Source organism: Lontra canadensis, unplaced genomic scaffold (genome assembly GCF_010015895.1).
Source record: "Lontra canadensis isolate GAN:19392208 unplaced genomic scaffold, GSC_riverotter_1.0 scaffold3, whole genome shotgun sequence".
Taxonomy (NCBI): domain Eukaryota; kingdom Metazoa; phylum Chordata; class Mammalia; order Carnivora; family Mustelidae; genus Lontra; species Lontra canadensis.
In genome coordinates this window covers 45,970,539-45,989,096 of record NW_022630997.1, presented here as the reverse complement: position 1 = coordinate 45,989,096, position 18,558 = coordinate 45,970,539, and the positions used below count along the sequence as shown (strand labels likewise).

The window sequence follows — 18,558 nt, the reverse complement described above, 5'->3', positions numbered from 1 at the left end:
AACAGCTTTTAAATAAAATGCTTGATTATGCATACCAGCTCTGGGATCCTTCAGATTCCATAATATCTTGCATTAGGCTTAAAAGCAACTGTGTTTTGACATCAGTGAGAGACTAAGGACAATTTCAGAATTTAGACAATTTGGTAGAAAAATGGAATGACTTTGGATTTCTGCCTTAGAAGTATGGTGTCAGAGTGTTTTTTGAAGAACTGTAAATTTAAAAGTATCAGACACAGCCGTGTTTCAGTGAAAGCATTCCCCAAATCTCTTGCCAGATAGACATTTAATAAAAGTATTGTGTATTTATGTGCTTTATTAGTGTAAATTAGGGAATAGTTCTAATTACTGCCTGGCTTGTGAAATAGTTGCGAGTTAGGCTTGTATTATTTGTGGTTCAAACCGAAAATTCAACTTAGTGTGTGAAGCCTCTAACTATACTTTCTTCTTTAAAATAAGTATTTTTCTGAGTTTGAAAGTATTAGTTGCCTGTTGTAAAAACAAAACAAAAAACAAAAAACCTTGAATACTACAAAGAAAACAAAATTACTCATACATTCCAGAAGTAACTGCTTTAATAGTATTTCTTTTGTGTAATCAAAAAATATATAATTGGCATTATTCTTGTGTACAATTTGACCATGCTTCATTCATGTAACATATCATGCACATTTTCCCACATCATTAAAAATTCTTTGGTCTTATTGTTTTTAAACTTTAATAATTTTCCATCATATGATGTACCATAATTTATTAACTATTTAGTTCTTTCTCTGAGATATTAATTTGGAAGGCAAGTAACTAACTCATTCTGGTTACAGATATGGAAGATTTAGAAAATTGAATATTTTATTTAATAGATGTACAAACAGAAATAACTGGATCTTTGTTTTTATTGGCCCTTGATTACTATTTTCTTTTGAGAAGCATTATTTAAAGAAGCTTTTAAGAGTCATGTTAATAATATTTTTTATAGTAAAGAATAAATCTGGAAGTGTGCTTTGTTGTATGTTAGTTAATCTTTAAACATTTGGAAATTTTTAAAATATGTATGTACTTTATAAATATTTTGTCAAATTAAACAGTTTATAAAATCAAAATTTATAAAATTAAGGCTTCCATTTGGCAGATGTGAATTTAGGATTTCAGGGTTGTATATTTCACTTCAAAAATATGTAAGATAAATCATACAATTTCAACCTTTAGACGTTCTATTTTTAGAGTGAGTAGCAGATTCAGGGAAATAAGTGTTGCTTTTAAAGTTAGGAATTACAATAATAAATTTTTGGTTACAAAGAGCTGAAAGTGTTCTTTAGGTAAATTCTTGAAATTAGTGATTACCTTACATTAAAATGTTATTGTGTAGAATTGTTTAACTATTTGACCAGAAAACACATCTGAGTGGTTGCAGATTTTTCCTTTTTTTTGATTTGAGTCTTTATAGCTCTCCAACTTATAAAGGATTCCTTCCTAACAAAGCAGGTGCTTTTAAGCGTGATTGTATATGAGTAAGTTATACCTTCTCTGGTGCTGTAAAGTCATAATGATCTCGGTATGTGGTGGTGTCTCAAACTTCAGAAATGAATCCCTGAAATACTTACATGTTGCATTCATCTGGAAGGAATCTGTTAGTAGGCCCACTCAAAGGATTGTTAACATCTTTTACAATTTCATGTTTTGGCAGGTAAACCTAGCCTTTAAGCAACCTGGAAAGAGGCTAGAGCACCAAGGAATTAGAATTGAATTTGTAGGTCAAATTGGTGAGTTTTAAAATAGCATTACTTTTTTTTTTTTTTTTAATGATAACTGAGTTTGAAGTTGGATTTGAGTTGGATTTGGCACTTAAATTTTGAATTAGAGATTAGTTTCATGGAAGGAAGGGATTGATTTTGGATAGTAAAAGAGAGGATTTATTTTATAAACATTAAATCATATTTCTTTGAATTGTATTAAGTAATATTTGACTCATCATGCCTTTATTTGTTATTAAACTTAATTACTAAAAATGAAAGGAGTTATGTAAGTTACCAACCTTGAAAAATAATTCAGGTAAATTAGTTGACTCACTGAAATTTCCATCTGCCTACATTTTTCACCAGCTTTACAACTACCAGTGTCACCTTCATCCTTCACTTTCTAATTACCCATACCATTTGTCTTCCTAACCTAATGTGAGCCTGTAGCCAGACTCACCTGTCAGAAAATTGCATGTGAAAAGGAAAGGTGTAATTTTTTTCTTGACTTAGATCACATTGTGTAGATTTCCACACATGTATTTCAGAGGCATTCTTGGTTTAGTAGAAGTTAAACTGTATAAATCTTTTGGTACTGCAGGTTGAGAAAGAGAAAAGAAAATGGATCTAATACAGTATACATAGTTTTAAATCTAGCTTTCTAAGATGTACTACACATTTTTAAAGTATCAAAATTATAATCGGTAGATATTTGTTTATATATCTATTCCAGATCAGATTATACTTGAGGGGCAAGTTATAGTAATTCACTGATAGTTGATAAGTCTTTTGTATATTATAGTGTATCAAGATAATATATTTGTGTAACTAAAGCAAAACAACGAATGTTTTTGCCTTGAACGGAGGAAGTTCAAATAATTGCTGGAAATGTGTCTGTTAAAGCAGCTTCATTTTGGGCAAGCCCTAACTACATTAAAGGAATGAATACATCTTTTATAATAGAAATTTTCGTTGTGCTGTGTGGCTTGAATTTTTTTATGTCTAGGTGGACCATAATGAGTGAGGATGATGGAATTTATGTTATAGCTCTAGTATATTAGGGACAAGTCCAACTAATTCTTTTGGTAAAAATTACTTGCTTTGGAGGTAGAAGTTTGGGTTTTAATGACATAGATATTAAGTATAATTGGTCTTTTTTTGCTTAAAATTTTGTAGAACTTTTCAATGACAAGAGTAATACTCACGAATTTGTAAACCTAGTGAAAGAACTAGCCTTGCCTGGAGAGTTGACTCAGAGCAGAAGTTATGATTTTGAATTTATGCAAGTTGAAAAGCCATATGAATCTTACATCGGTGCCAATGTCCGCTTGAGGTATGAATGTGTATTAACAACCGTAGGTGGTGTCAAAACCAGAAAGTAATGGCTACTATCAAATGTCTTATTAGAACTTTAATTATAATTCTGGACTGATAGACTTCAGATTTTTAAGAATTCTGCCACATATTTTGTCTACCTAATGTCCACCTGAGGTAATAAGAGCCTTCTCTCGTAGATTTAAACACCGCCATCATGAGAAGTTATATACTTCTTCTGAATGAATCTTCCCCTAGGTACTTCCTTTGTCTTGTAAACAGAATTCTCTCAAAATCCATTAGTTTCCCAGCAGATCTCATTTGGTATATGGTAGGAAGTAATAGGTTTCCTCAGGTTGGCATGACCATAGCACTTCAGATGCATCTTAAAAAGCACATACACTCTTCTTAAAATTGCACTTTGTATTTTTTTTTTTTTTGAGGGTGGAAGCATTTAAAGATCGGAATTCTTTTGTGAAGTAAGTTGATCCCAAAGGATCAGCAAGGAGAAAGCTGATTTGCAGTTAATGTCTGTTTGTTTAAAATACTAAAATTTATCATAGGAGATTTAACTTACATCTTGGTTGACTTTGTAGGTATTTTCTTAAAGTGACAATAGTAAGAAGACTGACAGACTTGATAAAAGAATATGATCTTATTGTTCACCAGCTTGCCACATATCCTGATGTTAACAACTCGATTAAGATGGAAGTAGGCATTGAAGATTGTCTACACATAGAATTTGAATATAATAAATCAAAGTAAGTATCTTTAACAACAGATAACTTAAGAAATAAGCTTTTCAGGGCTTTGTAAATTGGTCAGAGTAAAGATAGAATTGACATTAATTTGATGTTAACAGCCTAAAAATCTCAGAGTGGAAAGACTATCTTCTTGACTCAGTGCAGGAGTCTTTCATATTCAATTCCTAATAAGTCTCTGATTGGTCATTTTTTGTAGAGGATCTTACTATCTCAGAAGGCAACTAATCCCTTCTCTCTGTAAAAATTTTCCTTACTGCGTTGGTATAACTTCATCCTAGTCATCTCTTTAAACAGAATACTTTTTTCTGCCTGCATAAGTAGTACCTTTTCATTATTGAAAATTTTGGCAAGGGGCACCTGGGTGGCTCAGTGGGTTAAAGCCTCTGCCTTCGGCTCAGGTCATTATCTCAGGGTCATGGGATCAAGCCCCGCATTGGGCTCTCTGCTCAGCGGGGAGCCTGCTCCCCCTCCTCTCTCTGCCTGCTTGTGATCTCTCTTCCTCTGTCATATGAATAAATGAAATCTTAAAAAAAAAAATTTTTTTTGGCAGTTTAGTGGCACCTGGGTGGCTCAGAGGGTTAAGTGTCCACCTCTGGCTCAGGTCATGATCCCAGGGTCCTGAGATGGAGCCCTGTGTCCAACTCCCCTCAGTGGGGAGCCTGCTTCTCCCTCTCCTCTCGTGTTCTCTCTTGCTATCTCTGTCTCTTTCTGAAATAAAAAAAAATGAAATCTTTTAAAAAGAAAGAAAAAAAATTTTGGCATTGTGAAAGATCCCATATTTAACTTAATTATTTTTATAAATTTTACCACTTAATCACAATTAAGATCTCTTGCATATCTTTTCATAGAGAGGGAAAGGTATGTATTATGTTTATATGTGTTGTGTTTTTACAGAAATGGGCTCCTGTTTTGTTTATTGTTTAATGCCTTTTAAAAACTTTATTATGGAAAAAGTCAAGCATAGACCAAAGTGTATGAACAGTACAGTGAATCCTCAGGTACCCAGTGCCCAGCTCCCACTCAGTACACTGTCAGATCTGTTTTATCTGGATCCAGCCCTCACACTCCCAATAGATTATATTGAAGCCAACTCCAGACACAGAACTTCATCCATAAAAATTGTGTATCATTTTAAACATAATATTGTTATATCTAAAAATATTAATAATTTCTTAATATCTGTATATATCTAGTCAGTGTTCATGTTTTACTGATTGTCTCATAAAATGTCATTTTTTCCCCCCACATGCTTTATTCACATCAGTGTCCAGACAAGATTTGTTCAAATCCAGGGCATCCGGACACATGGCATTTGGTTGTTTGACACTTAAATTTCTTTCAATTTAATTTATAACTTTCCCTCTTATTTTTTTTTCCACTAAAGTTTATTTGTTGAAGAAATGGATGTATATTCTTTCATCACCTTCCTGTGTACTCTTCTGTTACATGACTTTTTTAGTTGTCACTCACCAGTTTATATCACTAAAAATGTGATATAAGCATGCCTTCAGAGTCTTAAATTATATTGTGAGTAAAATTAATCAAATTGTTTAGGACCTAAAACTTGTCACTGGAAGCCTCCCTTCAAGCCAGCATAATTACACTGATCAGCTCCTGGGATGATATTTTGAGATTCAAACCTGGGAGAAGGTTATAAAGCCCTCTGGGGATTGTAGTAATTTCCAGGTTTATTTATTTTTAAAGATTTTATTTATTTATTTGACAGAGATCACAAGTAGGCAGAGAGGCAGGCGGGCGGGGGTGGGGGGGAAGCAGGCTCCTCGCTGAGCAGAGAGCCAGATGTGGGGCTTGATCCCAGGACACTGGGATCATGACCTGAGCTGAAGGCAGAGGCTTAACCCACTGAGCTACCCAGGTGCCCCAATTTCCAGGTTTATTAGCATGTCATTTCAGAGTACATGGGAAAAGACTTTGATGACTAGCTGTCATAGCAACAGACTCAACCTGTGGTGTCTCTCTCTATGGGCAAGTGCTTTGTTAGCTGCACTCTTCTAGCACTTAGAGTAAGAAGGACACTAAATTCTTGTGTAGAGTTTTAATGTTCAGAAACGTCTTTATACACCAAATAAATATTGCAAGCATAACAATCTTAATTTTCTGTGCTTAAGTTCTTTGGAAACTAACCTCTAAGTAAAGGACCCGTAGTTAATAAGGCAAATTCTTCTCTTTGAGATATGTTGATGGGCAAGTAAAAGCTTGATTCCTATTTTTATAGTAAAATGGTGAATATTTTTTGGAAAAAGAAAAGTTAAATGATATGGATAGTCAAAATGGTCTTTTTTTTTAAAAAGGCTTTATATATTTGAGAGATAGAGCATGAGTGTGGGGGGACAGAGGGAGAGGGACAAGCAGACTCCCCACTGAATGGGGAAATGGACGCAGGGCTCAATCCCAGGACCCTGAGATCATAACCTGGGCTGAAGGCAGATGCTGAACCACCCCAGAATGGTATTCTTAAATAGTTAATGTTACAAAGATGTCTACTAAAGCCTTTTGGGACATATTTTACTTTTTTTTTTTTTTAAGGTTTACTTATTTTAGAGATAGAGTGGAAGGGACAGAGGGAGAGGGAGAGAGAATCCAAAGCAGACTCCACACTGAGCCTAGAGCTTGATATGGGCTCAGTCTGCCGACGCTGAGATTGCAATGTGAGTGGAAACCAAGAGTCTGATGCTTACCCGACTACACCACTCAGGCGCTCCTTTTCATTGTTTTTTAAACTGATTTGGTAAATGAGGTATGTTCTTTCCCCAAAGGTATCATCTAAAGGATGTGATTGTTGGAAAAATTTACTTTTTATTAGTAAGAATAAAAATCCAACATATGGAGTTGCAACTGATCAAAAAAGAGATCACAGGAATTGGTAAGTCAAAAAGAGTATTTGAATTAAAATTCCTGTCTTAAAATTTTTTAAATCTTAAAATATTGTTTAGATATATAATAAATATACATATTGGATACTAACTTTGAAACTTAATATTGCTTAATATGTATGCTTTTTTAAAAATTAATTTTTGAATAGGTTATAAATTCACATGGTTCAAAAAGTTTAAAAGATTATATAGTAAAAAGTGTCCTATTTGTGTACTCCAGCTACTCATAGGTCATATGTTTATAAGTTTTAAAATATTTCTTAATATTTATACATATACAGTAACTATTCCTATATTATACCCTTCCCCCTGCTTTTAAGTTAAATGTTTATGTAGGATACATATTTTGCTTTTTTGCTTACTATATCTTAGAGATCTTTCCATATCAATGTGTGGAGTACTTACTCATCGTTTTTATAGTACTCCTTTCCACGGGTATACTAGAATTTAACCAGTCTGCTACAGGTTGTTTCCAGTCACTTGTTACTCCAAACAGCACTTCACTTAATAATGTCATTTTGCATGTATGCAGGTGTGTGTGTGAGATAAAAATCTTAAAAGTAGAATTTTTCTTTCAAGGAGTATATTCATTTGTAGTTTTGGTACATATCCGTTTGTCCTCTTTAGGGATTGTACCAATTTGTATTATTACCAGCAAGAAATGTAGAAGAAGCTTCTTTTTCCTCTTATTCTTTTTTTTTTTTTCCTATGCTTTTATTTATTTGAGAGAGAGAGAGAGCATGAATAGGGGGAAGGGCAGAGGGAGAGGGAGAAGCAGATTTTCCCCACTGAGCAGGGAGCCTGACGAGGACCCTGGTTGGGGTCATGACTGAGCTGAAGGCAGATGCTTAACTGACTGAGCCACCCAGGTGCCCCTTTTCCTCCTATTCTGACCAATACAACATTAGAAAATTTTTAGCTGATCTGATGAGTGGGGGAAGAAAGTTCCTCATTGTAGTTTTAATTTAGTTTTCTCCTTCTGAATGAGGGTAAGCATCTTTTCATGTGTATAAAAGCTATTTTTATTTCTTTTCTGAATATATTGCCTATATCCTGTGTTCCATCTGTATTGAATTATTAGTCTTTTTTACTGATATGTAGAAACTCTGTATATATTAGGGAAATCAATTCCTTTTTCTGTATTAAAGCAGCAAAAGAGGCATCTGGGTGACAGTTGATTAAGGATCTGCCTTTGGCTCAGGTCATGATCCCAGGGTCCTGGGATTGAGCCCTGCATCCGGCTCCCTGCTCAGCGGGGACCCTGCTTCTCCCTCTTCCTCTGCTGCTCTCCCAGCTTGTGCTCTCTTGCTCACTCTCTTTGTCAAATAAATTAAAAAATCTTTATAAATAAATACATAAATATAAATAAATGCAGCAAAAATTTTCCCAGTTTGTCTTGCTTAGGATGGTTTTTGCCATGTAGAAGTTCTTTTTGTTTGTGTTGTCAGATTTACCAATTTTTACTTCTGTGGACTCTGGGTTTTATGCCACAGAAAGGCCTTTTTCACACAGGTTCTAAAAGTAGTTTTCTGTGCTTTGATTCTCCTAAAATAATGTAGTTTTGGGATTTTGTTTAAATTTTTAATTTCTTTGGAATTTGTCTTGCTACAGATTCAACTTTAGTTTTTTCCAGATGGCTAACCAGTTGCCCCAGAATTATTTGTAACTGCTTTTTAATTTTAATTAGTGTATAGATTGAATTTGTCTCATTTGTTGGATTTTTGCTGAAAATAATTTTAGGCCACGCTTTTTAAGAATTTACAATTGGAATAATAATTAGAAACATCTGTGATTTCTTAATCTCTATTTTCACCTAATAAAAGTTGAGGTGATTTAAAGATACTAAAATCAAATGTCAGGGGGTTTTTTGTTGTTTAAAAAGAAATTAGTTAAACATTTTTTCTGGTTAAAAATTGTGCTGATTCTAGAAAAGTTTAAATAAAAAATAATCTGTACTCATCATTCAAAACAGTTTAATTGTCTCTGCATATTATATATTTTACAACATTGGAATCATTAATGTATGTTTTGGTATACTTTTTTCATTTTTACAGACTTTTTACAGATGTGTGGGTCAGATAATTTCCTAGAAGATCAACACCTAAATTTAAAAGAATTATGTCAATCAGGTTCTCAATTTGATGTTTTCTCCATGTTAGAGTTAACTGACTGAAAGAAGACAGTTTGGGTATTGCAGAGAAAACTAGCATGACAATGGTTATTTCTTATGTGTATTGCTAGTTTTGATAGAAGGAACTCTATGGAGAAGACTCTGAACTATATGTATTTGGTAAGAAGAGAGTGAAACCTTCAGTCGAGTGATAAGTATGTTAAGTGTAGATCAAGAAATAGAAAATAATTTTCACAAAATAGGAAGATAAATTAGTACTAAAGTAATTGGAAAATACAAGGTTGGAAATTGTATTCTGGAAATATTTAACTCATGTCATTTACATTTTTTTTATGTCATTTACATTATTGTGCTAGGACCCAGTACCACCACAGAAACAGAAACAATTGCTAAATATGAAATAATGGATGGCGCACCAGTAAAAGGTAACAGACTTCCAGTTTACTTCTTTTGTGTCATAGGTGGTACACATAGCAGTTTCATGGTAGTTTCGTTTGGAAGTATTTATGCAGTGTAAAAGTATTTGTGAATTCTTTCTTTTTTTCTTTAAGATTTTATTTATTTATTTGTCAGAGAGAGAGAGTGAGCACAGGCAGACAGAATGGCAGGCAGAGGCAGAGGGAAAAGTAGGCTGCCTGCCGAGCAAGGAACCCGATGTGGGACTCGATCCCAGTACGCTGAGCCGAAGTCTGCTGCTTAACCAACTGAGCCACCCAGGCGTCCCAGTATTTGCGAATTCTTAAATGATTTTTATAATGATGTTTTAAAAATCATCTTTCTATAGATACTAACAGACTGTAATAGTACTTTCAAGTCTGAAATAAAGTTTAATTTTTTACTCAGTTTAAATTTTAGTATTTAGAGACTCCTGGTAGCTCAGTTAGTTGAGCCTCTTTCTCTTGATCTCAGCTCAGGTCTTGATCTCAGGGTTGTGAGTTCAAGGCCGACACTAGGCTGGGCACTGGTCTCTACACTGGGCGTGGAGTCTATTTAAAAAAAAAAAGAAAGAAAATGTAAATTTAGTATTTAGAAGAGACATTTATATATTATCTTTTCTCTAGTTCTGAATTTATAATACTTTGTCTTCTGTTACAATAGTTTATCTTGGTAAGTCTTTTTTATTCATGCTGAGTACAAGGTGCTGTAGAGCTGAGCATTAATTTCTGTGGGGTTCTGTAGTCCTTATAGCCCCCAAGAAAACAAGCATTTTCATTATTATCTTCAGTATCCAAGATAATAAAGCCAGTATTTATAATTTTACTTTTTTTAAGATTCTAAATTTTTTTTTTAGTAATCACTATACCCAACATGGGGCTTGAATTTACAGCCATGAGATCAATAGTCACATGCTCAGGGTGCCTGGGTGGCTCAGTGGGTCAAGCATCTGCCTCGGGCTTTGGTCATGATCCCAGGGTTCTGCTCAGTGGGGATCCTGCTTCTCCCTCTCCCTCTGCCTCTCGCTCTCACTGCTTGTGCTCTCTTTCTCTGTCCAATGAATGAATGAATGAATGAATGAATAAAAAAATAATAAAAAGTCACATGCTCTACTGACTGAGCCAGGCAGGTGCCCCAGTATTAATAAAATCTTAAAAAAATAATTTTTTTAAAAAGCAGCTATCATTTATTGAGTGTCAACTGTAGGTGAGGCATTGTACTCTGAGGTGCTCCGATGTTTCCTTTGACTTAGGTGATGGTATCTCTTACTCTACAGATTAAACTGAGTTACAAAGAGGTTAAAAAACTTGTTAAAGTGTAGGGGAGGCAGACCTTTACCTCTCCCCATCTTAGTATTTCAGCTGGGACTCTCAGAAGGACAGATGAATAAAGGAAAAAAAAGTTTATCAATGCATGCAATGCACATCATGCAGGAAAAACCTCAACAAAAAATAACCAAAACAGTGGCTTAGAAATTTCAGCATATATAGCATCTTCAAAAAAACAATAAATTTTGAGATCTAACTGGACAAGGGAAGGTAGTTGCAGGCTTCCAGGGGTGTGGCAAGCTGTGCGAAGGTAAATAAATCTAAGGGAGGAAACAAATGGAGTAAGGTTTATTTGCTGATTCCTGATCAGCCATCTCTGGGCTAATGAGAATATGTCTTTGTTAAAAGAATTTATAGCCTGCCTTTAGGCAGAAAATAGGGAGCCTTTTCTGCTCTTTGCTACTTTTTAATTGCCTTCAGCTCAAAATAATTTTTATGTCAAAGAGGCAGATTTTGTGGTGACATAATCTGGTTTCCTTTAATAGCTAATCATTGCAGAATTGGTGTTTGAGCCCAGGGCTTTCTAACTTCAAGACCCGCATGTGTGTGCGTGCGTGCGCACGCGCATGTGTGTGTGTGTATGTATATGTATACTCCTGTTACGCAAGATTACTTTGTAAAATTTTGGCAACCACATAGTTTTTTGTTTTGTTTTAAGATTTATTTATTTGACAGAGAGAGATCACAAGTAGAGAGGCAGGCAGAGAGAAACCACACAGTTTTATGTAAGGTAATGGGTCATGTATCTTTCAGGAAATGGATGTGCACAAGAAAATTATTACATATAAAAGATTCAAAACAATATGCAAATAGCTACCCTTAGGAAAGAAGCCAGGAGAATCTGAATAGTCTTTTTGGTAACGAAGGAATAATCTTCATTTAGAACATGTTTGTTGCTTTGGGTGAATTAGTTAAATAAGTATTGAAAAACTTACTCACATGATTAGAAATTATGGTGAACTTCATGAAAGAATAACCAAACTACTTACCTGCTGGCACTATTCTGAGCATTTTACATATATTAACTCATGCAGTCCTTACAGAGCTCTACAACAGGGATATTACTGCAATTCTCCATTTCATAGATAAGGAACTTGAAACAGAATGATTAAGTGACTTGAGCAGGGTCACATAGCAAGTAAGTTACAGAGTTGGCATCTGAATCCAGGCATTCTGACTCTAGAGCAGTGGTTCTCATCTAGGGGCAGTTTTGTTCCACCCACCGCCCCCTGAACATTTGCTGTTGCCTGGAGTTATTTTTGGTTGCTGCACTTGGGGAATGCTGCTGATATCTAGTGAATAGAGGCCAAGGATGCTGCAGTTAATAGGACGTTACCCACAATGAGGAATTATTGGGCCCCAAATGGCGGCAGTGCCACCACTGTGAGTCCCTGGTCTAAAGATTTTATTACGTTGAGATGCCTGCGTGGCTCATTGGGTTCAGCGTCTGCCTTCATCTCAGCTCATGATCCCAGGGTCCTGAGATTGAGCCCCACATTGGTCTCCCTGCTCAGCAAGGAACCCACTTCTGCCTCTGCCTGCTGTTCCCCTTGCTTGTGCTCTCTCTCGAATTCTCTGACAAATAAAATCTTTTTAAAAAATTAAAAAAAAAAAGCTTTTGTTAGGCTGCCATCTCATGAAAAAATGAAGTGTTAGTGTCTTCTCTATAATGCTTAGTTCTAGGTGTTATGTGACCATATTTAATCATCTTTAGAATTAAATGCAAATTGCTTTTCTTTCAGGTGAATCAATCCCAATAAGACTGTTTTTAGCAGGATATGATCCAACCCCTACAATGCGAGATGTGAACAAAAAATTTTCAGTAAGGTACTTTTTGAATCTAGTCCTTGTTGATGAGGAAGACAGAAGGTACTTCAAGCAGCAGGTACGGTGCCATGTAGGCTGATGTTTTGTTCTGTGGCAGTTCTGAAAACACCTGGAAAGCTCTCACCTTTCTCAGCTTTACAGTACTGAGCAAGTGGGAGGTTCTGTGATAAGGAAGTAGGTGTGACTGGAATAGTGTTGTGATAGATCTCTTCCTGTCATTCTACAGGATTCCAGAATGGGCTGTAATTTGGCAGAGCTTTTATTTTTCTTTTGAAAGTTTTGGTTTTTTATAAAAACAATACCTACTGTTTGTTAAAAAAAATTAGGCAGTAAAGAACAAGACAACAAAAATTCCACCACGTTGTGATTAGTTTCCAGACAAACTTGTATGTGTGTATTTAGATCATATGTGTGTTGTTTTTTAATTTGCTTCTTGATTCAATAGTGTCTTGTAGATTTCAGTTATCACTTTAAATGATTTCATTAACTTGATTCTGGCTTTCCATTCTGTTGTAAATTTACCTGAGATGACCCAAATCTAATATTTTTTATATGAAATATTTATCATAGAACTACTTCTCTTTTTTATCAGTGAAGATTGTGATTGGAGTGCTCTTTTATGAATCAGATTAATAAATATTTGAATGTCAGTTGAGTACGCAAAACTAAATTAGAAATTGCTCTGCACTGAGTATTGTGAAGAGTATAAAAACTACCTTTTATAAACATACTTTGTGCTCAAGGTCCTCACATTGCATATGTATGGAAAGAGAAAAATTATAAAAGCTAATTAACAGAAAAATTATAGTTTGACAATAATTTAGAAGAGAGAAAACCTTTTATGCTGATACTGCCATAATGTTATAAAATTAAACATAGGTAATTTGTAACTCAGGATAGAATAGGGGAGTCTGCATGCCTCAGTTAAGTGTCTGACTGTTGATTTTAGCTCAGGTCATGATGGTCATGATCTTGAGGTTGTGAGATCGAGTCCCTCATTGGGCTCTGCTCTGGTGCAGAGCCTGCTTGGGATTTTCTCTTTCTCCTTCTTCTGCCCTCCACCCTGCAAAAAAAGATAGATTATGTAAACTTTACAGTTTCCAAATCAGTTACATATTGTAGCCCTATTGAATAAATACATTGCTTCCCACAGGCATTCATTTGGGTGTTTGATGACCAATATAAACAGCCTGTCATGAGTTCATAAAGCAGATTTAGGGATTTTTTAATTTCAGGAATTTAAAAGAGATTTTAGGATGGATTGATTGGAACAGGATTTGAATAGGCAGAGGAATAAGTATTTGAAGAATATATAGGAGAAATTGCAGGGCAAGGTTATTTGGAGTGCATTGGAGGAGAGCGTTAACTGTTTGGCTGGTGGGGGAACAGAGTGATGGCCAAAGGTTATGAAGGATCTTGAATGCCTGGTTTGAGATTTATCCTAGTGGTGCTGAGAACTGCTGAAGTGCAATCCAAGCAGTGCTTTAGACTACTCTGGTAGTGACTGGAAGGATGGGTTAGAAAAGGGCCTCAGGCCCTGGAGACCGAAGCATCTACCAGGCAGCTCTTTCGGTGTCTAAGGTTGAAGTGATAAAGGTTTGAACTTATAAGGGCAACATAACAAACCAAGGACAGATTTTAGGAATTCTTTAAAGCATTTAATAGCTAGAATTTTGTGCCAGATTGGATTGGTGGTGGTGGTGGTGGTGGTGTGCATTGCTGCTGATGAGAGGGGAGCGGCATGGTTGGCAGAAGGGTGGTCCAAGATGAGAATTGCAAGAAGGTAAGTCACGCAGCAAAGAGAACAGCTTTTTTGGGGGGGAAGAATTTAATTTTGTTTTAGTTAAAATTGAAGTGGCATTATTTCCATGGTGAAGATTTAAGGCGTAATACAAGAATATTAATTTGTTGATGTCTTGCATGTTTTACTAGGAGATCATTTTATGGAGAAAAGCTCCTGAAAAGTTGAGGAAACAGAGAACAAACTTTCACCAGCGATTTGAATCACCAGAATCACAGGCATCTGCTGAACAGCCCGAAATGTGAACTGAATAGGAGAAAAAAAGAAAAGCAAAAAACTCCTATGTCCATTGAGATGAAGTTCAGCTTGTTAAAGACGGCTGCAGCTTGTGGGGGGGGGGAAGGCCAAAACTCCATTTATGATAGTCTTCCTTTATCTTACAGTGCTGCATTTATTTTATGATACAACTAAATGTTCTTCATGTATATACATTAAAAAAAAAAAAACGCTTTCTTTGAAACACTGGAACTTTCTTAAGCTGCCGTTTTTTCTTTTTTTTCTTTCCTTTTTTTTTTTAACTGCATACTTTGAAATGATGATAAGCACCCAGATATGCATAAACATAAACATTAAAGATTTTCATGTGAGTAGGCTGGTATTTGTAATTTTTGCTTTTCTTCGTAATGTTGATTATACTTTTCTCCTTTTTCATGCTAACAATTACCTCTATTCTCTACATGCAAAAAATTAAATAGTTTGTGTTCAAATAGAAAAATTGACTGGGCCTTACATCCGGCAAAGATTTAAAAGATGGCATCTCAGTATTTTTGAGAAATACATTTATGTTTCTACATTTGTGTTTGAGAAATACATACGGAGTGTTTCACTGTAGGTGCTTTCGATTCTATCATTCCATGGCTTCCTGAATTGTATCTTCTTTGAACTTCTGTGGTGTGAATGTTAAAATTTTTCCCTGAGATTATGTGGCATGTCACAGTGGCCTGCTTGCTTGCCTGATCCTCCCTTCCTCCCTCCCTCCCTCCCTCCCTCTTTTCTCTTCTGTTCTTTTTCTTTCATTCTTTCCTTTCTCTCTCTCTTTCTTTTTTGCCATATTAAGTAACTCTTTTGCTACTACTATCCAGCAGGTACCACTGTATGTTTTCTGCAATGTAGAGTTGACTCTATGTTGGTGTTTTAGTTACAACTATATAATTTTTCTATAACTACTTAAAATTTTTTTTTTAATCTAAGGCATCTTTTTACCACATACATACAAATATAATTTTCTTGCCTTCACAAATACTCTCTTCCCTTTCCAGGAGAAAATTTGAGGATGGGGAACTCAGGAGGACCTGTGAAGCACGTAGTTATCTAGATCTGGACAATTTAATGTTTGTTAAACTGGAACTTTGGCTAGTTCAAACTGAAATGTAATTTCACCCACTCTGTTTAAATTTTGCTAACACTAAATTCAAGTCATTCATTCAAAGTTCCAAAAGAAGGTTTCAGTCGTCTGTTCGTATGCATGGGGTCTGATCTCAGATACACTAAATGTGGGGTGGAGGAACTAAAATGAAGCCTGCCGTGTGAAACTACTTTCACTAAGGGTTCACTGGTTTTTGTACCAATATTTTTTTATACACTTCAGCGCAAGTCTTGTCCGTTAACCTTACTTTATGAGTAAGCTAAGTAACCCAAATTACATTTCTTTAAACCTGTTTACTACTATGGCACTTTGATAAAATGGTCAGTAACCAACTTCATTACTGGCAAAAGGTTCCATGTACCATGTGCTGGAGCATCTATTTTAAATGTGGCTATCTGTGAATGGTAATGTTTTCCTTCATGTAAGTGCCTGTTCAAAGTTTCAAAATTTAAAAATGCCAAATATTTTCATGGTCACATGCATGTAGTAATCTAGGAACTATTCGAAGAAATTTTGGAAACCAATTGTGTTTAACCAGCCTCAAATTGTGCAACCATGATGTATAATAAAGGATTTGAAATGATGCCAAGCTTGCTATTTGAATGATTAAAATAGTTCTATTCTCAATTCTCACTGTCAGATTTATCATTGAGGACAGGATTGTTCATAGTTTAGGAAGCTATTTTTGTAACAAATGTGTTTCAATTTCAAATAGTTATATAATGCTTTTAATTAGGTGGCTTAAAACACTCATAAATAAGATGCTTATCAGTCTGCTTCAGACTTTGTTGCATAACCAATTTGAAGAATAAAAATTGGAAATTAGGGGCGCCTGGGTGGCTCAGTGGGTTAAAGCCTCTGCCTTCGGCTCAGGTCATGATCCCAGGGTCCTGGGATCGAGCCCCACATCGGGCTCTCTGCTAAGTGGGGAGCCTGCTTCCTCCTCTCTGCCTGCCTCTCTGCCTGCTTGTGATCTCTGTCAAATAAAAAAAAAAATGGAAATTAATATTTGATGAATTGAGTAAAAAACTAGAAATAAACCAAAAAAGAAATTTGTGTCTTTAATAAAAAGAGCAGGGGCTCCTGGCTGGCTTAGTTGGTAGAGTGTGTGACTTTTTTTTTTTTTTTTTAATACTCATTTAAGAGAGTGAGCGAGCAGAGTAGGAGAAAAGGGCGGGGGAGAGAATCCTCCAGCAAACTCTCTGCTAAGTATGGAGCCCAACATGGGGTTTGATCCCAGGACCCTGAGATTATGACCTGAACCGAAATAAAGAGTAAGCCGCTCAACTGACTGAACCACCCAGGCACCCTGAACATTGCGACTCGATCTCAGGGTCGTGAGCTCAAGCCCTGGGTTGAAGAGATTACTTACATTAATTTTTTAAAATACAATTTCCATTGGTTCTCAACCCTGGCTGCATGTTCAAATCACTTTAGCTTTTTAAAATAACCATGTCAGGTCCTACCCAGACCAGTAAAATCAGAATTTCAGGGGCCAGGGTCACAGTGTTTAAAAAAAAATAAACATCCAGGGTGGGGCACCTGGTTGTCTCAGTTGTTAAGCGGCTGCCTTTGCCCCAGGTCATGATTCCAGTGTCCTGGGATTGAGTCCAGCAACCCCGCCTGCTTCTCCCTCTCCCACTCCTCCTGCTTGTGTTCCCTTTCTCTCTGTCAAAGTCTTTAAAAAGAAAAATCCAGGGTTGGGAAACACTGTCTAAGCCATATAAATGGTTGTTTCCATCATTAGTGAAGAATTGTGGTTTTTTTTTTTTTTTGTAGTTTTGAACTTTTATTTTTTTTAAGATTATCTATTTTAGAGAACAAGCAAGCAGGGGGAGGGGAGGAGGGAGAGAATCTCAAGGAGACTCCATGCTGAGTGGGGAATTGGATGTGGGACTCAAAATACTAAGGTCGTGACCTGAGCTGAATCAAGGGTTGGACACTTAACCAACTGAGCCACCCAGGTGGCCCCTGAACTTATTTATTTTTTAAAAGATTTTATTTATTATTTGACAGATTACAAGTAGGCAGTGAGGCAGGCAGAGAGAAGGGGAAGCAGGCTCCCTGCTGAGCAGAGACCCTGATGGGGGTCCTGATCCCAGGACCCTGAGACCATGACCTGAGCCAAAGGCAGAGCCTTAAACCACTGAGCCACCCAGGTACCCCAAGAACTTTGATTTTTTTTTAAGTAGAACTAAAAAATAGAAGAGGGACATTCTTTAATCATTTTGAATTTCTGTTAGCAGGATCTGATAGCAAGAATCTAATGAAATAAAATGAACAGTCAAGGGGGGGGTTGCTATCTCTCTCTCTAACCCCCTCCCCCATGCTCTTCTCTAAAAATAAATCTAGGCACCTGGGTGGCTCAGTTGGTTAAGCATTTGCCTTCAGTTCGGGTCATGATCCTAGGGTCCTGGGATCCAGACCCATGTTGGGCTCCCTGCTCAGTGGGGAGTTTGCCTCTCCCTCTTCCTCTGCCCCTACTTCCCTCTGCCCCACTTGTGCTTTCTCTCTAAAATAAAATCTTAAACAAAACAAAACACAAACCATGAACAATCAAATCAGTTTTTTAAAAAAACTAGAATTTTTGCAATTCTTAACCCTTCCAATCAGGTCATGCTGTTTATATTAATAAGTTTTCTTTCAAGAATGATTGATAAATTATCATCTACTTTCCCTACTCACACATTTCCTCTCTACTTTACCTTGCAGTACTCAATTCTAAAGACCAAAAAGCATTAATTTGTCATATTTAAGGTTTTTAAGTTACACATAAACATGGAGGTTAACATTTAGAAGATGTTAATTCTAAACAAAAAGCACTCTGTAAATCCAGTACCCTGGGCTTTTAAAGAAACCTCAGTGGCAAATTACAGAAATAAGGAATCACGATTCCTTTTCAATGCAATCATCAGATTAAAAACTAGAACACTTAACCGATTCTACCTTAGGTGCTCTTAAATTTCAG

At 36.0% G+C, this 18,558-nt stretch overlaps 1 protein-coding gene across 2 annotated transcripts in view; it reads left to right on the top strand.

Annotated features, from left to right (window-relative positions):
* VPS26A (VPS26, retromer complex component A) overlaps positions 1-16,174 on the top strand; it is a 31,336-nt gene extending 15,162 nt beyond the window's left edge. For both annotated transcript variants that reach the window (XM_032841505.1, XM_032841514.1), the window contains exons 3-9: positions 1,682-1,757; positions 2,907-3,063; positions 3,641-3,805; positions 6,586-6,692; positions 9,190-9,258; positions 12,339-12,481; positions 14,356-16,174. In XM_032841505.1, coding sequence (XP_032697396.1) covers positions 1,682-1,757; positions 2,907-3,063; positions 3,641-3,805; positions 6,586-6,692; positions 9,190-9,258; positions 12,339-12,481; positions 14,356-14,469 — 831 coding nt within the window. In that variant the 3' untranslated portion in view covers positions 14,470-16,174. The remainder of the gene's footprint in view (positions 1-1,681; positions 1,758-2,906; positions 3,064-3,640; positions 3,806-6,585; positions 6,693-9,189; positions 9,259-12,338; positions 12,482-14,355) is intronic.
* The last annotated feature ends 2,384 nt before the right edge of the window (positions 16,175-18,558 follow it).